Source organism: Vidua chalybeata, chromosome 22, assembly GCF_026979565.1.
Source record: "Vidua chalybeata isolate OUT-0048 chromosome 22, bVidCha1 merged haplotype, whole genome shotgun sequence".
NCBI lineage: Eukaryota > Metazoa > Chordata > Aves > Passeriformes > Viduidae > Vidua > Vidua chalybeata.
The window spans coordinates 2,277,045-2,300,223 of NC_071551.1; the positions used below are offsets into that span (position 1 = coordinate 2,277,045).

Here is a 23,179-nt window from a genome sequence, read left to right on the forward strand (position 1 = left end):
ACGGCAGGGGGTGGGAATGGGTGAATCTTTCAACTCTCTCCAACCCAAAATATTCCGTGATTCCACGAGAGTTGTATTTTTTACCCGTTAATTGAAAAATACCTCCCAAACATGAAGGCTCCCAACAACAGGTGACAACGATCTGTCCTATTAATTATTGTGTTAATGAGTAAAATGGGCAAAACAACGCCAAAATGGAGTAATTTCCAGCTAAGCCCAAGTTTTATTTAAAATAGAAGGGAAAACATTAGAGGTACAACCCAGCAAAACACTTCAGCAACTTGTGTGCACTGGAAGGAAGATTCAGTGACATTTTAAATGAACTGTACATTTATAAACTGTGTCTGGAGTTAATAAATTATTGAGGGTTAATACATGTTTCATGCTCCAAGCTGGAGTGGCTGCAGCCCTGAAGGAATTGGAGTGAGAAAGAGGCTCTGCAGTTTTTTGTTGGATGTGGGAGCACGGGCAGGTCACATCTGCTGGAAAGGGTCAGACACGATTTTATGCTGCATTTCTGCCAGGTTTTAGGTGTGTTTTCCTGGATAAATAAACCTAATGACCTGGCTCAATTCACAGCCATTAAATCCAACCTATTTATTACTACATTTTATCTGAAGAGTTTGTAATCTGTTAAACACAACTACCCTTGACTGAAGGGTGAAGTGGAAACTAAAACATTAATCAAAATGGTTTTAAAAATTAATGCCACCTCTCTCCCCTATGATACTATAAAATACAGGCATGTTCAAAGCTAACTCAGAGTGGGAAAAGGACCCAGTCATTCCTGGAAAAGCAAGGAATTCCCTTCTGTCCAAGTGCTGGTGCCAGCGCAGGGCGTGCACAGGGCAGCAGTGAAGAGCAATGGAGCGACACTCACCTCGTTAAGGCCCTGCGAGATTCTAGTTCTGAAGATGCAGATGAGGCAGATACTGGGGACACTGGAGGCTGCAGGGCAGAAAATCTGTTCAGACTTGTGGCACTTGGTCGCAAGGAGTCTGGAGATGGTGGAGACAACACAGAGCAGAGCGACAAGGTCAGGAGCTGCTGACAGCTCAACATCACCGAGCAGTTCAGCCGGAGCCACGGGGACAGAACTGCAGGGAAAAGGCTGGGCCTGCCCCACTTCAACCCTTCTTGTCAGGAGGTCACACACAGAGGGGAGCAGAGGAGCCAGAGGGGAGCCCTCACTGGGGGCTGCAGCTCCTCCCAAGGGGCAGCTCTGATCTCTGCCTGTGAGCAGGGACAGTACCCAGGGAAGGGCTGGAGCTGGGCCAGGGGGTTTGGGCTGGAGATCAGGAAAGGTTCTTCCCCAGAGGGTGCTGGGCACTGCCCAGGCTCCCCAGGGAATGGTCCCAGCCCCGAGGCTGCCAGAGCTCCAGGGGCCTTTGGACAGGCTGGGATTGTTGGGTGTCTGTGCAGGGCCAGGGGTTGGGACTCTGATCCTTGTGGGTCCCTTCCAGCTCAGGACATTCCCTGGTTCTGTGAACCACCCAAACTTTTGGCAGCAAAGCCGAGGGTGAGGGTCCATCCTGACTTACCCATCTCGCTTGCCTTGGCTCCACCACTGCTGCCCTTCCCCCAGCTGCCCAACTGGGCTTTAGGCACGAGCTGAATCTTCTCATCTATTGTGGGCTGTAAAACACACCAGGATGTACAATTACAAGGGCAAATCATACAGTGTAATAATAAATGGGAGATTTTTTGGCAATAATCCCAGTGTTGTCTACACCAAAAGACACTTCACATATTTTTGGAAGACTAAACTGTGGCCCAAGACAGGGGACACAAACAACAAAGGACATCACAAAGATTCTCTTCCAAATGTCAGTGAGAGGTGAGAGACATTCACAGTGAGCAGAAGCTTCTTTTTACTGGGAATTCTGAAGCTCAGGAAGGTGGAAAAGCTCAGTATATCCATATTTGAAAGATGTTCAGTTTGTTTGTGATGTGTAAGGCAGTTTCACTGTCCATCAACTCTCCAGTCATGGCTTTGGGGGGATCTGCAGGGCACCAAACAATCCAGAGGGCAAAGGACGACAACAGGTCGCAGAACTTGGAGGAAAAGTGATGTCTAGCAAGAAGAGAACATTGATTTTACAATGTTCAGTAGGAGAATTTATTGACAAGGAGGTTGTGACCTCGCAGATCTCGGGGGAGCTCCTCTTTCCTTCCAAAGCAGCTGCTCCAGCAGCTCCATTTGTATGGAACAGAGAGGAAGGGCTTTTCCCAGGTGAGTGGTAAGGCCAGGCAGGAGGAGGCTGAACCTCTCCTGCTAATGAAGTTTTGGAGACTGCTTTATGACTTGCAGAAGGAACAAATTGACTGGATCTGCAGAAGGGCTGCACTCTGTCCAGGTCCTGCTTTAGAGCTCTCCAAGAATCCAGGCACTGAGTGTAAAAATTCAGGGCATGTGACATTAAGTGGGATAAGGGAATATTTAGGAGTCAATGATTTATACAAAGGCCAGACTTTTCCTTGGCAAGAAAACCAGAGCTGTTCTGAAGTTTGACAAAGGAGAAATCTCCAACTTGCCCAACCTGCAGCCTGGAAAACTGTCCCAAATTCACCAGTTTAATGGTGAAATAACAGGAAGATTCTCATCTGGAGGATGAACATGAGAGTTTATCACATACTGGGGGATGCAACCATGCCACCAAGTCAAGAAACCTCTAAGAGCAGACACAGCTCTTCCCATTCTACTGGAGCATCCTAAGTCTGGAGTGCTGCTGTTTGTGACACATCAAAATGGATGTGGCCTCTCTGTTTTACTGAGGAGCAGCATCAGAATGGGGTCTTAAGAACTTGAGGCACCCAAGGATTTCCAGCAGGTGTTTGAGACCCATGGAACGTGAGTGCTGTGCTGCATCTCTATCTCACACAATACCCTGGCTCACATTTTCATCACTGAATAAAATGCAGATTTTCTGACTGTGAGAGCTTCTGGATTACTAAAAGGACACTGTCAACCTGAGAAAGAAAGTCTGCACACTCCTTTCCCTCAGGACAAAACAGGAACATCCAGAAGATAATGCAGCTTGATTTGCTTACAGGATTAACTCTGAGGATTTAAAATGTCCCAGCCCCAAGTTTTGACCTGCCCACACCATCCCTGTCCTTCCTGGACTAACAGATGTTTTGTTGCCCTGAAGGAGGCTTGTACTGGCACCTACCTTGGTGATTTTAAGGAACTTGGTGGGGTCCAGCACTCTGCTGTTCTTTGCCCCCTGCACAGTGTTCCAGCCGCCTTCGTCGACCCGTGGGACACCTGAGGAGGACAAACAGAGCCACGCTCAGCTCAGCTCACCCTGCTGCTCTGACGGGCAGAGTCCTGCTCAGAAATGTCTTTTCCTCTGACATGCCATAACCAGCCTGCCTGCCTGTGCTCTCACAGAACAGCTCTTGCTCTTTCCAGGGGCTGCTTTTGGAAGGGATGGTTCCTGGCTGGATTTCTCTGCATTCCTGTGGGTGCTGCACGCTCACGAGCTCGCGGAAGGAGCAGGTGAGATGCCTTCCCTGGCAGAACCTCACTCACCCCACAAGTCCTGCAGCACTTGGCTGGTCTGACACGGAGCCCCTCAGGCACTCCCAGGTTCCTCACCTTCCCCTGGTGTCACTTTTAGGATAATTAAAGTCTACATGGATTTTCTTTACACCCTGTTTTCAAAGCACTTTCATTTGGCAATCCTTAGAGAATCCCCCAATCCTTAAAGAATCCCCAAAATTACTTTCTCCTTGCCCTGCTCTGTCCCAGTCTTCATTTTCCCAGTCACTCCAAATTCGTCTTCAGACAGTGCCCTGAGGGCCAGGAGCAGTTTAAGGTGATGCCAAGACACTCCCTCACACAGAGTCAGCACCTCATGACTTTAACAACTAAAGACAACACAGTTACTCCTGAAATTAGAAGTTTTTCTCTTGAAATGAGACTCTGCAGTGCATGAGAATGGATGGCAAATCTGACTCCAAAGTAATAACTTGTTAGAACAGATTTCTGGCAGCCTGTCACAAAATCAAACATGGTTTGCATGAATGGAATGTGTAAGCACTGTTGGCCTGTGGTTGGTTATTTTCACCCATGAGATTTGCCCCTGAAAATCCCCACAGCCAATCCATGGCAGATCTGTTCCTTTTCCAGCCTCTGCCATATCAGGCCCCAATTCCCTTTGCTCATTACATTTAGGAAAAAAAACTCACAGATTTTTTCCTTTAATGTGGGATTCCCTCTAAGACCACTGGATGTGAAATGAGCAGCCAACTTGGCTTTTACTTTACCTGGTCTCCTCTTGTCTTTGGTCATGAGTTGTTGCACCTTCCTCTGTTCTTCCTGCTCTTCAATCTTGGCTTCTTTATGGATCTGCTCGATGGTCTTGGGGCCCTGGTCTGCTCTCCGTGACACCCAGTTGCACTGGGAAAGAAGCAAAAAATACCAAACACGTGCTCAGGGAAACTTCCAGGAAACGTGGGGAGCTTGAATATTGGGAAAGAGGCTTCATCCTCCCACCCTTGTCATGCCTTAGAGGGGCTGGAGGAAATCCTGTGGAGCTGGGACACATTATGGGCATGGGCATCCCAACACCCAAGAGCAGAGCCTTGTATTCAGGTACAGAGACTGCAGCAATTCACTTGACTGAATTCAGGACATGTTAATCCCCAGCCTCCACATTCCCAGCTTCTCTTTCAAGGCTCAGAGGAAAGAGAAGAGCTGCTGTCACTCTCTGTTTATGACTGATACTCTTTGTGGGAGCCTCTCCTCCAAGCTTGAGGGAAGAAATGAAACCTTGAAAATAAAAAAAGCAAGAAGTGACTGATTTTAAGTGAAGACAGTGCTTTGCACTCCAGGAATGGTGATGGCTGACACAGGAATCCTGCAGAGAGGAGCAGCTGTCACTCCAAAAACACTTTCCTTGCTTGATGTGTCTTTTCAGCCATGCAGTGCCCAGACCCCTCCAGCCCTGGAATGACCATGCTATCCCTTATCTTGCTGCAGCCTCATTACAGCTCTTGGGGTAATTATCTACCTGCAGCCAAAGTGGTGACTTCAGCCTCCACACAACCCAAAGCAGCTCCCCTGGGGGAAAATTGCAGGTGCTGGGAAGGTTTGTTCCACCCATGGTCACGTCTGCACAGTGTGGGGACCCCCAGCACCGCACGTGTACTGACCACAGCACCAGGACAACATGGAGACTTTTCCTGGCTTTGGACAGCCAGACTTGGGGGAGAAGGAGAGCAGATCTCCCCCTAACATCCCACTTGAGCACTGAATCCCGGCTCTTGCATGAGAGCTTATCCAGCCTGGATATGGAAGGGGACACGACAGACTGGCATGAGAGCTGGGCATGTTCACCTGCAGAAGAGAAGGCCCCAGGGAGAGCACAGAGCCTCTTCCAGGGCCTAAAGGGGCTCCAGGAGAACTGGAGAGGGACTGGGGACAAAGGGGAATGGCTTCCCACTGCCAGAGGGCAGGGTCAGATGGGATATTGGGAAGAAATTCTTCCCTGTGAGCATGGGGAGGCTCTGGACTGGTTGCCCAGAGAAGCTGTGGCTGCCCCTGGATCCCTGGAAGTGTCCAAGGCCAGGCTGGACAGGGCTTGGAGCAGCCTGGGACAGTGGAAGGTGTCCCTGCCATGGCAGGGGGTGGAACAAAACGATCCTTAAGGTTCCTTCCAACCCAGACCGGTCTGGGCATCCATGATTTCACACTTTGACTCACTGGAGCTAGGACCTACCAGCCTTAGGTCTATTACATCCTGAAGCATGAACCGAATCCTTGAGGAGGTTTTCCTCTCTTTCACAATCTTCTCCATCTGATTAAAATACTGGTCCATGCGGGGCTAGACAAGAAAAACATCATCAGCACGTTGTGGAGAGAAATGAAAACACTCCCTCGAGGGGCACCCAGCGGCTCCTGCATTCTGGGATTTCTGTGCTAGAAATGTCAGGGACACAGGGCTGCTCCCCAGAGAGGTGAGTGCTGGGCCTTGTACACTCCTCCAGGGTGGATTTGAGGGTGCACAGGGCAGCGTGTACAGGAGATGAGGCACAACTGTGCAGGCACACACTTCCTCTGGGTTTTTAATTACACAAACCATCTATACCCTCTGCATGTACATGATAAACATTACATCCGTTAAAAATATATCTCAATCTGAGCTTCCCCTCCTCAAATCAACTGTGTGCTCACCTCAGCCCAAGAAAAACCGGCTCAGGAAACAAAATGGGTACAAAACCAGCCTAAGACACATCATTCCATGGTTTATCCCCCGAGCTGAGCCAGGCCAGACTGAGCAGCAGCTCTGGGTCTCTCTCCAATAACAGTTTAATGGGCTCAGCTGTGGGAAAAAACCCCACAAACTCCTCATCCAGAAAATCATGATGTGGTGGAATCCCAATAAGTTCACACTAAGACATGACTTGGGATCAGCAGAGAAGCTCCTGTTAGGTCTAAATTTGGCTCACCAAGCTCTAAAAAGCCTTCTTCTCAAATTAGGGCCTCCAGTTGTTTCAAACAAAGAGTTTCAGAGTAGTTTTCTACCATGTTTCCCATTCTCTTCACTAAAAACCAGCTAAACTCTTGTCCTTGTAGTTAAACAAACAAGAAAAAAATCCATTAAAATTTGCGTTTGGCCTTGCCTTGGAAAGTTCCAGCTCTGGGAGCAAGTGTTTCCAAAGTTAGGCACGATGCGGAAATATTTCCAATGGACTTTGTTTAGAAGTTTTAATTAAATGATGATTAACAGTTCAGCTTCAATAAAAACACATAATAAAATGTCTACCCCATTAAGAAGGATCCTCTCAGTCTTGAAAGAAATAACCAATCCCAAAGAGAGGACAGAGGCATCTGGAATTGCTCCTTTGCTCCGTGCCCTGCCATGCCCCAGCTTGAGAGTGCAGAACCAGCAGAGCACCAAAATGTTGGTTTTTACAGTGCTCCAAAAGACCAAAACAGCATCCAGGCCTTGTCCAGCCCGACCTCAGCTTGGAAGTCAGACCTGGTTTTCCTCCCAAAGCACATGGAGAAACTGAATCCTGTGCTGGTGCTGTGCTCACAGCATGGGGTGTTTGCCTTGGACTGCTGATAAACCACACTGTTTTGGTCAATGCTCACAGAACAGCCTGGGAAATTCCTTCCCCCCAAGGTTCAGGACTGATCTGTTGTGATCCCTGAGATCCCTGAGTGGAGAGGGAACTCCCTGCCCGGGGCAGCTGAACACAATTAGCTCCGTTTGTTTCCAGAGCCCAGTCCCACTGATTCCTGGCAAAACCCTCGAGTTGTTCATCCCAAGCCTGGTTTTTGTGAAGGAGCAGCAGGCTGTCTGTGCCAAGAGAAGCTCTTGGACTGTGCAATGCTCCGTGCTGCAGATATATTTGCTGGAAAAGGGGGAGGAGGATGCAGGAGCGCTGCAGAACAGCTGCCACATCCCAGCACATCTGGGGACAAGGATGACACAAAACACAGGCACCCCCGAGGCTCAGGTGGGGGTTTGGACTGGTTAATGAGGGTGGTATAGTTTTAACCTGAGCAACACATTTCATGGTGGCTTTTGTAGGTAACACAAACCTTCAACTGGAAATAATAATGTTTTGGGAACTACAAAGGAAGAGTGACATTCAACTTGAAAAAAGGAAACATTGAGCATTTTTCGGCTGCGTGTTTGGATAAAATCTTTGGAAATAACAACTGGATAACACAGTTGAAAATGATACAGAATCTATTACAGAGCAGGGAGCGAGGCCAGGTCATGACGAAACATCCACAGAGGAGTGGATGATTTCCTCATGCCATATGGAAATTCCAGAAGAAAAAACAAAACTTCAAATAAAAACACCCCACACCCATTTTTCCATCTCTGCCCAAAGAACCTCATCCCTCGCTCCCACTCCTGCCCCACCTTTGCCTTCTCAAAGTCCAGGTCCTTGCCAATGGTCGTGAGCAGGCGGCAAAGGCACTCGAGGGACTCCTCGTCGTGGTTTTTCAGCAGCTTCACCACGCAGTCGTGCATGATGGCCTCTGTCAGCATCTTCAGCTTGAAAAGCTCGCCGATGAATTTGATGTTCCCGATGGATCTCCGCCGGGCTTTGTCCTTGGCCTCTTCCAGCTCGTCGTGGAGCCGCGTCTTCTCCTCTGGCTGTAAAACAGGAAAACAGCTCTGCAAAACCACGTTCTCAATGCACAGAACTCTTTGAAAGATCCAGTTTTATGTTCATAGACACTTATATGAACATAGACGTTTATGTTCCCTCTTTTTCTCCTAAAGCCCAGAAAGATGCTGGGATAAACCCACCGTCAAGGCAAGTATTTTTTATTATTCTCAGGCACAGTGACTGAATGAAAGTCTCAACTCCAAAATCCCCCCAAATCAACTGGTGTTTCAAAAGGAAATAATTTTTTGAGGGAGCTCTGAGAACTTATGGAGAAAAACACCACTTACAGTGGTGGCAGCTTCGAGTTCTTTCTGCTTCTTTTCAAAGACATCATCGTCAGCCTTGTCCTTTTCAAATTCCTTCTGGCAGCGATTTAACAGCAACTTACGGAAATTTACTGTGCTCCCAGGTTTGTCTGCCATGGGCACTTTCAGCTGGAGTGAGAAGGAAGAAAAACATCAGCAGAAATAGGGATAAACTCCACAGAGGAGGGGTCATCCGTAACAATTTATTTTGCTCTTCATGTTGAGCTGCGTGGCTCCGCAAGGCTGTGAAAGTAAAGCCTCACATCAGGATTTCCAGTGGAGTTTTACATTGTGGATGTAAAGTCACACTCCAAACTTGGCTGACACCACCTCCGCCCGGGGATGAATTACATTTCCATCCATATTCTCCCTTAAAAACACCCCCTGCTTGAAAACACTCCTGTTCTGTGCTGAAGGCTTAAGACATATTCCTTCACTGCATGTCATGAAAGACCTGGGGAAAAGGGGGCTCTTTTGTCCCAGATTCACCATCTGAGAATAATCTGTGCAAAGCCTGGCTCACCCTGGAGTTCCCTTGGAACTGACAGACACAGAAGGGTGGTGAGGCCCTGGCACAGGTTGCCCAGAGCAGCTCTGGTTGCCCACCCCAGAAGTGTCCAAGGCCAGGTTGGAGGGGGCTTGGAACAACCTGGGATAGTGGAAGTTGTCCCTGCCCATGGCAGGGAGTGGAATGAGAAGGGCTTTAAGCTCCCTTTCCTGCCTGTACTATTCCATGCTTCTGTGATTCCATGAACTTCCCAAATACGACTCATCTTGTGACCAGGTGGAGCAAGGAATCCTCAACTCCCAACAACTGCTCCAAGCAAACCCTCTGCCATGGGCATGGCCAACAAACCAAGACTCCACATTAATTATTCCTACTTACACTCAGAAGCTGCCATTTAACTCTGCTCTCTGCAGTTTCTTTGCTGCCCCTCAGCCCAGAGGAGCTCCCGGACGGCTCTTACCGTCACCAGGCAGCGGCACATGTTGGCGTACGCCACGGAGAAGCTGGGCTCGTCGATGGCCTTCTCAAAGACCAGGTCGATGACTCCCTTCAGCCTCTCCTCTGTGTCCACCGTCAGGTCTGTCACCTGCTTCATCAGCTGGTTGAACATCTGGGGCGTCAGCTTGTTCAAGATGCTTCGTACCTTGCGGAACAGCTCCTGAGTGACAGAAACACTGCAAGCTCAGGCACAAGTGGTGCAGGTGGATTTCAGGAATGAGCCAGGATGCTTTCCACAGGGAATGGAGATATCCTGTAGGAATGTCTGGGAAGCTGAGTGACACACCACACGCTTCTGCACAGCCCAGCCCCAGTCCTCACTTGGCTACCAAGACCAAGAATACAGAGCAGGAGTTTTGGAACACCCAAGGGCTTTTGTCAAGTGCAACAGAGGCACAAAGCCCTCCCTGTCGGAAATACTCTTCTTTATATCAGTTTAATCAATGAGATATAAATTAACAGGGAGTGGTCTCTGTCTCCTTCAGCCAGAGATAATCAAACTTTCCTATAATTCACTTTAAGGTACTTTATTTTTTCCTATCCAGGATGATAATGAGGTCAACAATGCCACCATTAGCTCCAAGAACAGAATCCCAGTGTCCTTCAAGACCATCCCAAACTTATCCTACAAACTTGACCACCAGACAAACACCTCCTCCCAGAGCGAGCGCCCCATGGAGGAGAGGAGGGGGAGAAGGACAGAAGCAGCTTCTGATGGCACCGTTGGGCTGGGCAGGACCAACAGAGGGATTTCACAGAGGAACCTCAGTCTTGCTGAGGATTCAGGGAAGAAATGTAGTCTAAAAGGAGATGAAAACCAAGTTCTGTGCTGGGAATGTAGGGCTCTTTGCTTTAGAACAGAGACAGGAATATTCCAGTAAAAAAGCAATCCTGGAAGAGAGACAGGAGGTTGTCTGGTGTTCTCTGCTTAATATACAGGACTGGCATTTAAACACCAGGTCAAGAATAAACATACAAAAAATACCATCAAGGTAGGGGAAAGCTGGGATTCCAACTGGAATTCATTGCCCTTTTTCACTGTCTGATACAAGAGGGAAGGCAAATTACCATTACCTGGGGCAGCTGCTGCACCCTCAGACCTGCTTATGCTCTCACCTGGGTTTTGACATTTTCCGGGTCCTCAGTTTGGTTTTCCCTCTTCAGGCTTGGTTTCCAGGCATTCTCTGCCTTCTTCAGGTGCACATCCTCCTTCACACACACAGTGATGATCTTCCTGGGCTCCCTCCTCTGGCCCGGCTGAGATCTCCTCGGTCCAACATTCAACAACTAGGACAAAAACATTCCTTGTTATATCCCACTTTAAGCTCACGCTGGATAACACATCCAGGGCAAACGCCAACACCCGCTGGTGGCACCGCTGACCACCAGCACGTCCTGCTGGGACACCAGGAGTCCCCCCGACCCAACACTGCTCCGGGCTGCTCACAGGAACGGGGAGACACCCAACACATTTCTCTGGGCAGCTTTTCCCAACAGAGAGATGGGATGACTCTGCCTGCACAACCTACACAACTTGGCGGCGCTCCGGGTGCTGCTGCAGGGGGCAGAACTGACCCCGACTGGCCAAAAGTGCCTCTTGGGAGTCAGAAACTGCGTAACTGAGACATCACAGCAAGGTGTGGAAGAACTCAGCCCTTACAGGTGTATTTCAAATATGCCATCCCAAGCACTTAGACAATGACAAATTGGCAGCTCTGCCAGAAATGTTAAGTTTTACTGGAGATTGCTTCCAACAAAGCCATTTTGAGAGGGGAATTACATAAAACACAGTGAAAGAGTATCACTGCAGCTCCTGCACTCTAAAAATATGGATCCTAACAGATATGGGACGAACTCTGGGTGGTTTCACAGAACAAAAGGGAATCAGGGTGCTTTGGAACTGCCTAAGCACCTCTGCAATCCTGTGTAATGTGATGCTCCTGAACAGGAACAAAACCTGCCACAGCTGGGGAGTTTTTCACCAGATGTACAAGTGGTAGGGCACAAGACACCCCCAAACCTCCTCTTCATCATCTGGGGGCTTCTGATTAAGGACTAAAGGTACCAGGTACTGATGGGAGGTTGCTCTTCACCCATGCTCTTTCACATTTCGGAACTCATTTATCACAGATAGCCAACCTCAAGGTACAAATTAAAGCAGCAAAACTCCATTATCAAACCTGGTACTTCCCACAGCAGTAATTAATCTGCTCAGCAGCCACTCATGGAAGATGGGCCATTTCAAAGACTGCTTTGTTCAACAAAGGGATTGAATGAGCATCAAAAAGGCCAGTGCAGTTACTTGAAGAGCTTCAATGAATAGGAGGAAAGGGTTCTTGGCTGGTGCCTCTTATGTCATACATCAGTCACAAACCTGGGTTTATGGTTACTGAAAGGCAAAATTCCTCTTAAAGGCAGGAGGGAGTTGAACCACTCGCCTTTGACAAGGTAAATGTGTGCAAATGAGCAGGATCACCAGCAGTGCTGGGGCTCTTGTCTGGGATAACAGCAACAGAGGAAGATGTTGTCAGAAAACAATGACCTCATGCTGTGACCTGCTCTGCCCAGTGGTGCCTGGGAGAGGGCTCAGAGGGGCAGGGTGTCACTGGGCTCCCCTCAATTTACAAAGACCCCTGTTCACATCCCCTGCCACGCACAGAAATAGCCCAGCAGATTATTCAAACTGCATGGGGCACAAGCCACATGAATGCTGTAATTCACAGAATCATTTATCTTGGAAAAGATCTCCAAGATCATCAAGTCCAACCACTTGTAGCGCAACTGCACCAGCTGATCACTCCTGAGGAGTCAACAGTGGAACAGGGAGCCTTCAGGATGTTTTTGTGTCAGGCACCTTCCGAAAGCAGACACTGATCTCTCCCTGTGTCCCCTCTCTGCTCCCACCCTGAGCCCTGACTGACACTGGTCTGGCTCAGCAAGGCCTGGCAGCAGCCCTGGCTTCACCACCTCTGGTGTTACACAGTTCTGCAGCCCAGGCTCTGACCACGCTGCAAATGTGGAGAGAAGAGACTTCCCTCCAGCTGCAAGACCAGACAATGATGTCACAGAAAAGTGACTGGCCACAGCCACACGTGCCAGAGCTCAGCACACACCTCCTGCCCATGGACAGCTCTGTAATCAGAGCCAGGCTGGAGTGTGCCCTGAAAACCCAAACCTTTGAGCTCATTCCCCCAGAAGAGGGGCAAAGCCAAGGAGAGGTGACCTGCAGCCACCCCATCTCCTCCTCAGCTCTGGTCTGAAGGACCTCCCAAACACGCCAGGCTGTAATGCGCGGGGACGGAGCCACAGAGGCCGGCGCTTCCTCGGACACGGAACCTCCTTGGGCACGGAACTTCCTCGGGCACGGGTCCATGCAAGTGTTCCTTTTCAGCAAACACCCACCCCTGAGGGAGGCGACTTCCTTGGAAAACTGAGGGATGCATGGAGGTTGAGATGTGTTACCTCCTCACATCCAGCTGCCTTTGAGCCCAGACCTTTCAAGCATCAACACAATAAAGACTTTCTTTGAGACTGTATGTTTTTAATATCTGTGGATAAAATCAGTTCAAACTGTGTGATTAGGTTTTCAATCAGTGAACAGAAGCATCCTTTGAAGATGTAATAACATAATAATGGATCTAACTTTTAAGAGAAATAGTCTAGGGGTCTGGGGTTTTTGGCTCCAGATTTACACAGCAAGTTAAAGAGGTGCCTGAGCTCAGGCCTGGCTTCCTGTAAATAATAATGGTTCTGGAGCATGGAACAAGTACCAGGTGTTCCTGCATTAATCTGAATGACCTCTCTTCCAGAGGAAGACATGGGGAAGGAAAGAAGGAAGACACAGGTACAAGACTCCTGCAGAGGAGCCAAGGACTCACAGCAGCATAGACTGGCCTGGTGCTCCCACTCAAGCCACAAGTCATGGAAATACTTTAGAGACCATACAAGGAATTAAGGAAGTGCTTCTCCCTCTATAAGAGGCTTTGAATGCAGACAGTGAAATTGAGCTTTGATGGTGGGAGGGGTTGTGTCTTCTGGGAACAAGAACTGAGGTGATTTCAGTTTCCATCACCTCTCAGGAAGGACAAAGCAAACACAGCCTGTGCAGGGATGGACCCATCCGCTCCAGCCCCACATCTCCGAGTTTGCATCTCCTCACCTGCCACGCTCACCTAACCCTGCCTACACCAAAGAGCCTTCCCAGCTGCATTCTGCTCCTGTGCAACTCCACCCCGGTGCCATCCGGCGCAACTTTGGTTAGTGCCAGAGACAGTCATAAAACATGTTCAAGCAAAAAGAGGGAAACAAAGACAAAAGCCAAAGAAGCAAAACAAAAGACTCTCAACGTGCCGGAAGCGGTTAGCGCTGAGCTGCTCGACGTTATTTGGGGCAAGGAAGAGGCAGTGGTTTGATGATTCATGGCATGGCCTGTGCAGAGGTGGGATGGCTGGGGACAGGCAGCGCACACGCAGGGGTGGCCATGCGTCACGAGAGGGGAACGTCTGGCATTGCTGGGGCTCAGAACCCTCTGATCCTACAACTGCCGGCGTCGAGGACAGGCTGGTTAAACCACGTCACCTTCCAGCCCTCCTCCAGAACAAGGCAAGGAGAGGCTCTGCTCTGCAAAGGCGCAAATGTAAGATGTATGTTACGTGCTGAATGCTCCAAATGAACGGGGTAAGTGGGACTTACCTTTTCTCCCCCTTTCCACAGGTCTGCAAAGTGCAGACCCTCGCGGATCCCGCTCGGGCCAACGTCCCAGCATGCCCTCAGCTGGTGATGTCCCACCCACCACTGAAGACTGCCTAGAGGGGTACAACGCAAGTCTTGTTTCGGTTTTTTTTAAACAAGGTTGCACCTTTTTGTAAAGTTTTCTGCCAGTCGTTCTTTATCAACAGCGGGTGGTGGGGAAAAAAGGCAACTCTACAAAAAGGTGCAAAGTCTGGGGGGAGAGGGGGGGATTTGGCTTACCCCTATCGGCAGGTTCCTCAGTGGTGGGTGAGGCGAGACCAAGAGAGGGCATGCTGGGGGCCCACACCGAGCCAGGGAGGGCAATCCAGGGGTGCTTTGCACTTTGCAGGTCTGTGGAGAGACAAAGAGCGACAGCCGCGTTACCCGGGCACCGCAGGGCTCGGGACACTCAGCACTGACAGGAGAGGAGGCGCTGCAGCACAGCCGTCACGGCCCCAACGCGGGAAGCGCTGGCGACCTCACGAGGTTCTGTGGACCAGGTGGTGCTCCAAGAGAAACTGTGGCACCAAAGCAACTCCAAGACACAGGCGTGCGGCCCGGAACTGAGGCACCGGCCACGAGGCTGCTCCCAAACCAAAAATATTACATTGACCCAAAATCGCTGGGTTTGACTCCTGGAAAGCTGCACACTTGGAAGTTGGGGTGATTCAGGGAACTCTTCTGGAACCAGCGGATTTGAAAGCTCCACGATGGCTGTGTCATTAGACACATCCAGATGGACACAGCAGAAGCAGCTCAATAGCTGAAAATCAGTGACTGCCCCTAATGATGTCCTCCTCCAGTGGCACTGACGGGGTAGCATGTGCTGGGGGCACCTGTGCCCCAGGAAAAGACACAGCAGGGCAGGAGTGAAGAACTCACAGAGGGATTTCAGAGTGTGGGCAAAGCCAGACACAGGGAGAAGAAGGGAAAATGAAAGAAAAGCAGCAGTAAAGGTGGGAAAACAAGGAATGAAGTGACCAAAGCAACATGTGGAAGCACAGAGAAAGCAGGAACACACAGGTGCTGGCTGTATTTTGCTTGTTAGTAAAATCTCTTTGCTCTGTGGGTGTGTTTTGCAGCACAGCCCCCAGGCTGACGCACTGACACCGGGTTTGTTGTACGACGAACGCGCGACCGCACACACGACTGCCGGGTCCTGGTGTGGAAACGCTTCCACCTCTCACACAGGGAAACAGGAAGGAGACAAACCCTTCCCAAACAACAGCTACCTGTGACAAACATCCACAACCATTTCCAATTCTCCTACATTTTGTCAGTCAAGCAAACATCACCCCTGCATTCATCCTGACAAAACCAGAACAACCGGCGCATTGGAAGAGGCCCAAAAGCCTGAGGAGGGACTTCATCAGTGTTAAGGCCAGTCTTTAAATGAGCAAGTTGGGGTAAACTCACACTTCCAGACACGTTTCTTCCCCCGGGGGCTTGCCTCCCAAAATCAGCGAAGGCTGGTGTGAAGTCGGGGCCTCGTGGCAGGATCCGGGGGTCCAGAGTCCTCAGCGGCAATTTGGGCTGGTTGACCTGTGCCGTGAGCAGAGCACACAAACAGGGGCTGCTCAGAGGTCACACAATCTACAGACAGCATCTGCTAAACCAGGACAGTCATATTTAACAGACAAATTAAAGCTTTTAACAAATTACTCAAGTTTTAGGCATCCACACTTATGCTAAAAATAAGCATTTAATTTAAAATACATCTTCAGGAGACTATTGAGGAAACAGGTGGAGCTCAGAAACATTTCAAGGGTTATGGAGGATAAAATCATAGTAACACAGCTCTGTCTTGGTTCAGGAGCATGAAACTGCCACCTTCCCTCAAAGCAATGGCTTTTGTGCCAACATGAGAGATGGGCAACTGAGCCCAGGAAGCTCAAACACAGAGCAGTGAGAAACAATCATGGGAAAATAGAAGGTAGATGAAATAATTTTGGCAATAAAGCTGCGTTTTACAATTTGCCTGGGTATGAAACTCGGAGTGGAAATGTTTCTGCACGCAAGGATCACCCAAGTCCCTGAGTCTCAAGAGTGAGGCTGTCGTGGTTCCATCAAAGCCAAGAAACTCTCCAGCTCTCAGTGAGAGCAGAACAAGGCCTTGGTGTCAGCACTCAGAAATCCCAAGTGTTTCACTAAGCCCAGACCTCCAGCAGAGACAATCAGCTCTGAGATGAGGCTGGAGAGAAATCCCAAAACTGCCCGAAAATGGAGTTCTTTAGGATCTTTTATTAGATCAGCTTATAAATAGCAAAGAACCTGCTTCAGATCAAGAAACAGTTTGCCCAAAAGCTTCTCTCTGCTTTTTAATTGATCTAATAGATCAATTAATTGATCTAATAGAAGCCACTGCCTTTCCATCTAGCCTTGCTTGGATCCTCAGCTCTTCATGGCTGGGTAATTTTAAATTTTAATAACATCCTGGTATAACTTAATCTAGATAAAGACTATCAAAAACGCTTCAGTTTTTAATCATCTGTGCACATTCATCAGGCACCAACACCTCTATTTGTAGAATTTTGTGATGAGACCAGCTATTCCCACTTCCCACTAAAACCTGGCATGGAAATGGTTCAGGAATGAGGCACTATGGATCTTTATTTATATCAAAACCCTGCACATACCTGTTTTATGGGCTCTCCTCTCACCTTGTCGAGCACCACGTCGCTGATGGGAGGCAGCCCCTCGGGCTTCTGGATACAGGCAGGCATGAACTGGATATCCAGCAGGAATTCCCGGTCGTATTGCTTCTTCCCCTCCGGGTCCAGGGGCTTCCACTGCTCTATAGGGAGAGAAGTCCCTGAGAGTCACACGAAACCAACCCCCTGCTCACCCAGATGTGGTTCTGGTAAATCCAAAAGGATGAGGCTGCTGCACCAGCCTGGGACATTTCAATTTAATTTGATTTTCATTATGAAGGGAGAGAGAAGGGCAACACATGTAACATTAAAAGGACATGAACAACAGGGGCCAAGTCCAACCACACCTGGATCTGGTCACTAATTCCAGTTCTAACCCATGTATCTAACTTTGACTTCTGCTCTCCTATGGGATATGGCAGAATGGAGACAATTCCCTGTTTCTGTGTGAAAATAAGGAAGTTAAAAGGATTTGTCTGGTGTAAAAGGAAGCCATAAACATAAAGTCAAGGAGAGGAGAGCATGGAACAAAAACACCCTCTGAAAATGTGAAACCGTGGAACTGTGAACAACCCAGGCTGGAGATAACAAGCAGAAACAAGAGAAGCCACAACCACAGGCCATGATCTGGAAATTACAACTTTCCATCTATTTTACGTGGGGCTTTTTGGGTGTGGAGGACTCTGCCTGGTGCAAATCAAAGCATAAACATACAGCCACTTTAGCACAGGGGAAGTCAGGCTCTGGTGGCCTGGAGATAGGATTTTCGGCACTGGCCACAGTTTGTTTGAAATTAGGGAAGAAAACATGTTTTATCTGAAGGAAAACATCTGTATGAGATGCTGCCTTTGGATCTCACTCATGCCAGACTGCATTACTCAGCATTCATCAGCCCTTCAGGTATTTATTATTCCTTTATTTCACTCCCTGACCCCCCACTTTAGATCTCTGGGATTTCACCATCTGCACCCCTGCAGAGGTCACGAGCAGGGACTTACTCCAACGATGGGTTTTAATAACTGGGAATGAAAATACACAGAAGTGATTGCAAACTTTAGCTCTTTATGTAGTTTTATTTCTACAGAGCATCAGGATACAGGGGTGCAGAAATGGTTTGGCTGGATCCTGGCTGGAATTCCTGGCCTACTCACTGTACCTGTCATTTACCATGGAAAAGCTCCAACACAACAAGAAGCAGTTTATGTGTAGTTTCCTTCTCCTGGAAAGCTCTCAATGAGCTGTTTTAATGTGAAGAGCAGCTGGGCAGCGTTACAAGAAGGATCCCCAATGCAGGGAGAGACAGGGATCAAACACACAGTTCCTTCAGAGGCAGAAATTCCCCTTTCTCAGAAGAGCAGAGCCAAAACTGAGGACTGTTGCACAAGTCTGATGTATGTTGCTTTCCCAGGGATCCATCCAACCCTTCCAGCTGAGTGAAAGGACATCTGGACACAACTGGGATTGTTCTGACTGCATCAGCTGATGAATTATGGATTAACTTCAGGAAGTGCTTGGCTAGTGAACTGCTCAGGTACCCTGAGTGTGATGAGCTATCAAGAGGCCTCTGTGTTTTCCCCTCACAATATGATTGTGCTGAATTAATAAAACCAAAGCAATTGAGTCTTTGACAGAACAAAGAGGTGCACAAATAACCACTGCAGTGGAGTCCCTTAACGGTGGTACTCCTTGCCCACCAGGTTCTCCTTCCTTACTATCATTATACTCTTTAATTTCTGGGCTCTTAAAAAATGTCTACTTTATGTGGAGGGAGTTGCATTTGAGTAAGAAATTGCTTAAAAATTGGGAGCAACTGAGAAGTTGGTCTCAAGTTCTCTCCAAATGAGGTGGATTAACTGAGGTTCAGGTCTATAAATTACAAAATCTTCATAAATAATAAAAAGGTTTTGTCTTGATAAATAACAAAAACACTCCATAGATATCCGATACCCTAATCAATGGGGCTGAGCTGGGCAGTGCCTGGATTGAAAACCACGAACTGTTTCTTTTCCTTACTTTTCTAGAAATCCAAACATCCATGCAACTGTTTAGCCAGGAAATTAAATCTTTATGAACACACATATTTGTATTTAGGACCCAATGAACACTTTCATCGCTTATTTAACCACCTCTTATTTCAGAAGAATATTGGTTTATGTGGAATTTCTTGGATGGTTTCCAGCTGTGGATCACACAGGAATCAACTCTCATTTCCACTGTGCTGTAGCCAGCATCCAAATGCACAAAAATTTCAAGAAGTTAGGGATTTTCTCTTCTCTTGACCACGACCAGCAAGACAAAAACCATTTTTCCCTTTGGTCCCTGTGGAAGATCTCTCGGGGCCTGCTGGGTTGCAGATCTCGGCAGATCTAAATCCCCTTCCAGCCCCAGTGGGAACACCCGTAGGGATGGCACTTGGGGTGTCTGCAGCCCTTACAGGAGGGAGGCAGAGAAGCAGATGGAGCAGGACCTACCTGGTTTGTACTGGTACACGGGCCCCTCTCCGGGGCTCTCCGTGCAGCCGGAGGTGGCGTCGGTGCCCTCGCCCTCCGAGACGCTCTCGGCGCCGTTTCGCACCGGCTCTGCCTCCTGCTCCCCGTTCTCCTCCACGGCTTTCACTGCCTTGAGCTCTGCGGGTTCCCTCTCTGGTTGAAGCCCATGGCTCATTTTCTCCTGGTCGGATTCAAGTACTTTGTCCCCTGAAGGTTCCTCCTCCTCCTCCTTCGGCTGGAGCACGAACAGAAGCAGAGGTTTTGTTAGAAACACCCTGACAAACTCAGTGCACGTGAAATGGCTCTTCATGGATTCACATGGCATTTTTGGGAGCAGCAGGAATACAAATGCATCTTACACAGGGATGTGGAACACCACACTGAGCCACTGGGTGATTTATCAGCTCATTCCCATGGATAACCCACTGATAATTAAGGGTGCAACTGGAAAGACTCAGCATTGCCCATGAAATCCCCACAGGATTGGATGGAGGGAACTGTTAAGCCATGAGCAATCCCAGCCTGGAAACACAACTCTGCTTTACTTTTCTCCTACCATCCATGATAAAGGGATGGTAAAAGGCACGTGGTGCTTATTTTGGGGAATTCTTCCTTTAAATGCCTGCTGCCAACTGGAACAGATGCCACTAAGGAAGGCAGTGTGAGATCCAGCCACGATTCCAGCATCTCAGTTTCAGGAAAAAGCATTAATAGTATCCCTGGCTGTTAATTTTAGAGCTCTCCAAGGACACAGCCTGATTGTGCATTCAGACGAGGAGGCGTCGGAACGCGCTTCTCCCGCGAGAAATCCCAGCCCCTCTTCCTTGTTATTCCTGAACAAAGGAATAACTTCACTGAGGATGCTCCGGAGGAGGCTCCTGATCCTTTGCCTCCCTACTTGATGGCACCACATCCTTCTTTCAGATTTTTCAGGGGAATTCTCTGAAGAATTCCTCAGTGGAACTGCTGGGTGGTGCGGGAGACACGACTCCTCCAGGGGAGAATGAACCTCCTGGTGCAGCCCCTTTGCTCTCCGCTCTGCACCACATCTGGCCAAGCTCAGCTTTTATCCACACACTGGGCAGTCTGAACCTCTACATTTTTACTCTCTTGCTCCCTTTCTGATTGATTCTAACCCCATACTGACCCAGGATATTAAGCACAGCCCCCTGCTGCAATATCCCCACCAGAACAGCAGTGAGGGAGGTTTTCTTTACTCATCTAATCACTCTTGAGGTGGTTTTGCCTGAAAACTTCAGCATTTTCCTTTGTCGGCTTCTCCATTGGTTGGTCATCAGGAAAACTATCCTTGGCCATGATATCCCTGTGCAAAATAACCTGCCAAATGTCAGGATGGTGGCCTAGGACCAAAATGGGGCAGTGCTGAGGGATCCAAACCCACTTTTCCCTCTCCCTTCACTGAAAGGGGTTCCTCAGTGCTGGGAGGCTGGTGGAAGTTTAGTGGAATCTTCTAGTGGAAGGTGTTCCCTGCCGTGGCAGGGGTTGGAATGAGATGAGATGAGATGAGATGAGATGAGATGAGATGAGATGAGATGAGATGAGATGAGATGAGTCTTTAAGAGCCCCTCCAACCCAAACCAGTCTGTGATTCTATGACTGTATTAGTCATTACATTAGGCAAACCCAAAGAAAACTGAAGAGCTTTAAAAGGGAGCAGACTGACACCTGTTATCTAAAGGATGTTGAGGAACAGCAGAGTTCCTCCCCAAAACTGCCCTGTGAGACAATGAGGAAGCAACGTCTCTAAAGTACAATTTCAAGACAGGAACACCATCTTTAAATTTGGGTAAAGCAGGACTTTGGTTCCCTCTCACCTCTGTTTCTGCCTCTGTCACCTCCTCAGTGGCTTGGGTCCGGTCTTTTGGTTTCTTCCAGGTCTTTGGTGCAGTTACAGCGGTTTGGGCTGCAATGTAAATGTGCATCTGTTACAACCCTGAATGACACGGAGCTGATGGGGCCGTGGCTGATGAGCTTCCCTCTCAGGGGCTGGTCTGAGGCACAGGACAACGAAGCAGTTCAGCCTTGTGGAGGATTCAGCTTGATTCAACCACTTTGGCTTTCAATGCAGCAATAACAATCATTGGAATGACATGAAAACACAGGAATTGTTTTACAAGTTGCTCAGTCAAGCTCCAAATGGCACTTGGGGTAGCAAGGAGGTCACTGCCAAGAGCACAAGGATCATGCAGGGAAAAAACCTTTAGGAAGTCAAGTTTTTGGAAGGACCAGGTGCTGGCTGGGAGAGAAAGTTATTCTCAACATATTTTTCTCAAGAATTATCATTGTTATAATATTAACCATAAGCAAGCCCAAATTTCCAGTATCTCATCCAAAAGGAAAACTCCTTCAATCCTGCAGTACTGCTCTGAGTTGGATTTATATTTCAATTTAAAAGCAGGTTCATAACTCCAGCATTAATGATCTCCCTGGCCAACTGAGTCAAAGGAAACACCACAGAGTATTCCCAAGATCAGCACTGATTTACTCCAATCGTGTTTTCCCCCTAAAGAGTAGAAGAAACCACACAATATATTAAGAGGAGACAAACCCATTAATCCAATCTGCTCCTAATTTGTGGCAAATGCTCCCAGCTTAAATTCAGATCCCAGGCACACATGCTCAGTCAACAGAGTGTAAATGGGATTGATTTTGTGACTGAAGATTACTGCAAACAGATTTCCAGCTCTGGCCTTTGGTTTCCAGCAGACGCTGTAGAAAAACCCAGTGTGCACTTCTTTTATCACAATAAAATAGAATTTTGAAAGGTTCTTTACTACGGATAAATAAGAAGAGTTAGTAACAACCAACTCTGTTCCTAAGGGCATGGAGCAAATGGGATTTGCTGCATTCCCACTGCCCTAAAGAGTACATACGAGCTTCCGTGGCTTCTCCAGAGTGTTTCTCTGTTTGGAGGGTGACCATGGACCTGCAGACACTCTGCAGATTCCCGTGGGAATCACCACATCCAGGCCCCAGCCCAAAGAGCAAGAGGAGCTACCGGTGCTGATGGAAGACTTTTACCTTGAGGCTGAACACTCCAATAAGAAAAGGAAAGTCTTATTTAAATATTCAAACATCATCTCCTTGTTCACAGAACCAATGGCTGGAAAAGTCACCCAGATCTCCCAAGCTCCAGATCCACCCCATCCCACCCATTGCCCTTCCCTATGGAGAGAGGCTTTAAGGGCAGGGCAGAGCCCCAGCACAAATCCCAAATTTTCTGGGGCTCAAAGGAGGGGCGAGGAAGGGCCAAGCAGGCCCAGACTGCAACACAGCTTTGTCTCCCCCAGCTGGTTTCAGCCTTTACTGCTGCTCCTGGCAGCTCCCTTGGCAGGAATAGCCCAGTTATTCCCAGAGTTCGGGGGAAAAACCAGGGCTGGGGATGATTATTGTCCATGCACATGGTAATTTTTTGGAATTCAGCAAAACACAGATCTAAGACAGGCTTCCCCAGTTCCCTCCATCACAAAATCTGCTAAAAACTCAGTGAAAACTGAGCCCTTTTCAAAGGGCTGCTTTCAGTCTTGTTTGATGATGTCACTTGCACTTCCAGGGGTTTCTCCAAGAATGGATTAGGCCTGCAAAGCAACAACCTCAATTTTGCCACAGCCAAGTAATTTAATTGATCAATCCCAAAGTTTTTAATCAGACAGAATTTCACTGCCCTCAAACTCAAACCATGGAAACCATCTACGGCGTAAAATAACATTTCATTTTAACTGCACAGAAATAAACTCAGGGGTCATGGATTTGGGGCTGGCAAAGGTCTGGGGTGTTTCCTTCCTCAGCTGTCAGGATGTGAACATTACTGCTGCTCAAGTATACTTTTTTTCC

General features: G+C 48.4%; 1 protein-coding gene across 3 annotated transcripts in view; it reads right to left on the reverse strand.

Annotated features, from left to right (window-relative positions):
* Positions 1-23,179, reverse strand: part of EIF4G3 (eukaryotic translation initiation factor 4 gamma 3) — a 144,574-nt gene that overhangs the window by 16,153 nt on the left and 105,242 nt on the right. For all 3 annotated transcript variants that reach the window (XM_053962892.1, XM_053962895.1, XM_053962894.1), the window contains 14 exons: positions 21,160-21,248; positions 19,307-19,559; positions 16,821-16,978; positions 15,601-15,726; positions 14,425-14,535; positions 10,570-10,740; positions 9,416-9,613; positions 8,430-8,576; positions 7,890-8,126; positions 5,727-5,831; positions 4,273-4,405; positions 3,174-3,268; positions 1,542-1,635; positions 881-998 (listed from right to left, as the gene is read on the reverse strand). In XM_053962892.1, coding sequence (XP_053818867.1) covers positions 881-998; positions 1,542-1,635; positions 3,174-3,268; positions 4,273-4,405; positions 5,727-5,831; positions 7,890-8,126; positions 8,430-8,576; positions 9,416-9,613; positions 10,570-10,740; positions 14,425-14,535; positions 15,601-15,726; positions 16,821-16,978; positions 19,307-19,559; positions 21,160-21,248 — 2,035 coding nt within the window. The remainder of the gene's footprint in view (positions 1-880; positions 999-1,541; positions 1,636-3,173; positions 3,269-4,272; positions 4,406-5,726; positions 5,832-7,889; positions 8,127-8,429; positions 8,577-9,415; positions 9,614-10,569; positions 10,741-14,424; positions 14,536-15,600; positions 15,727-16,820; positions 16,979-19,306; positions 19,560-21,159; positions 21,249-23,179) is intronic.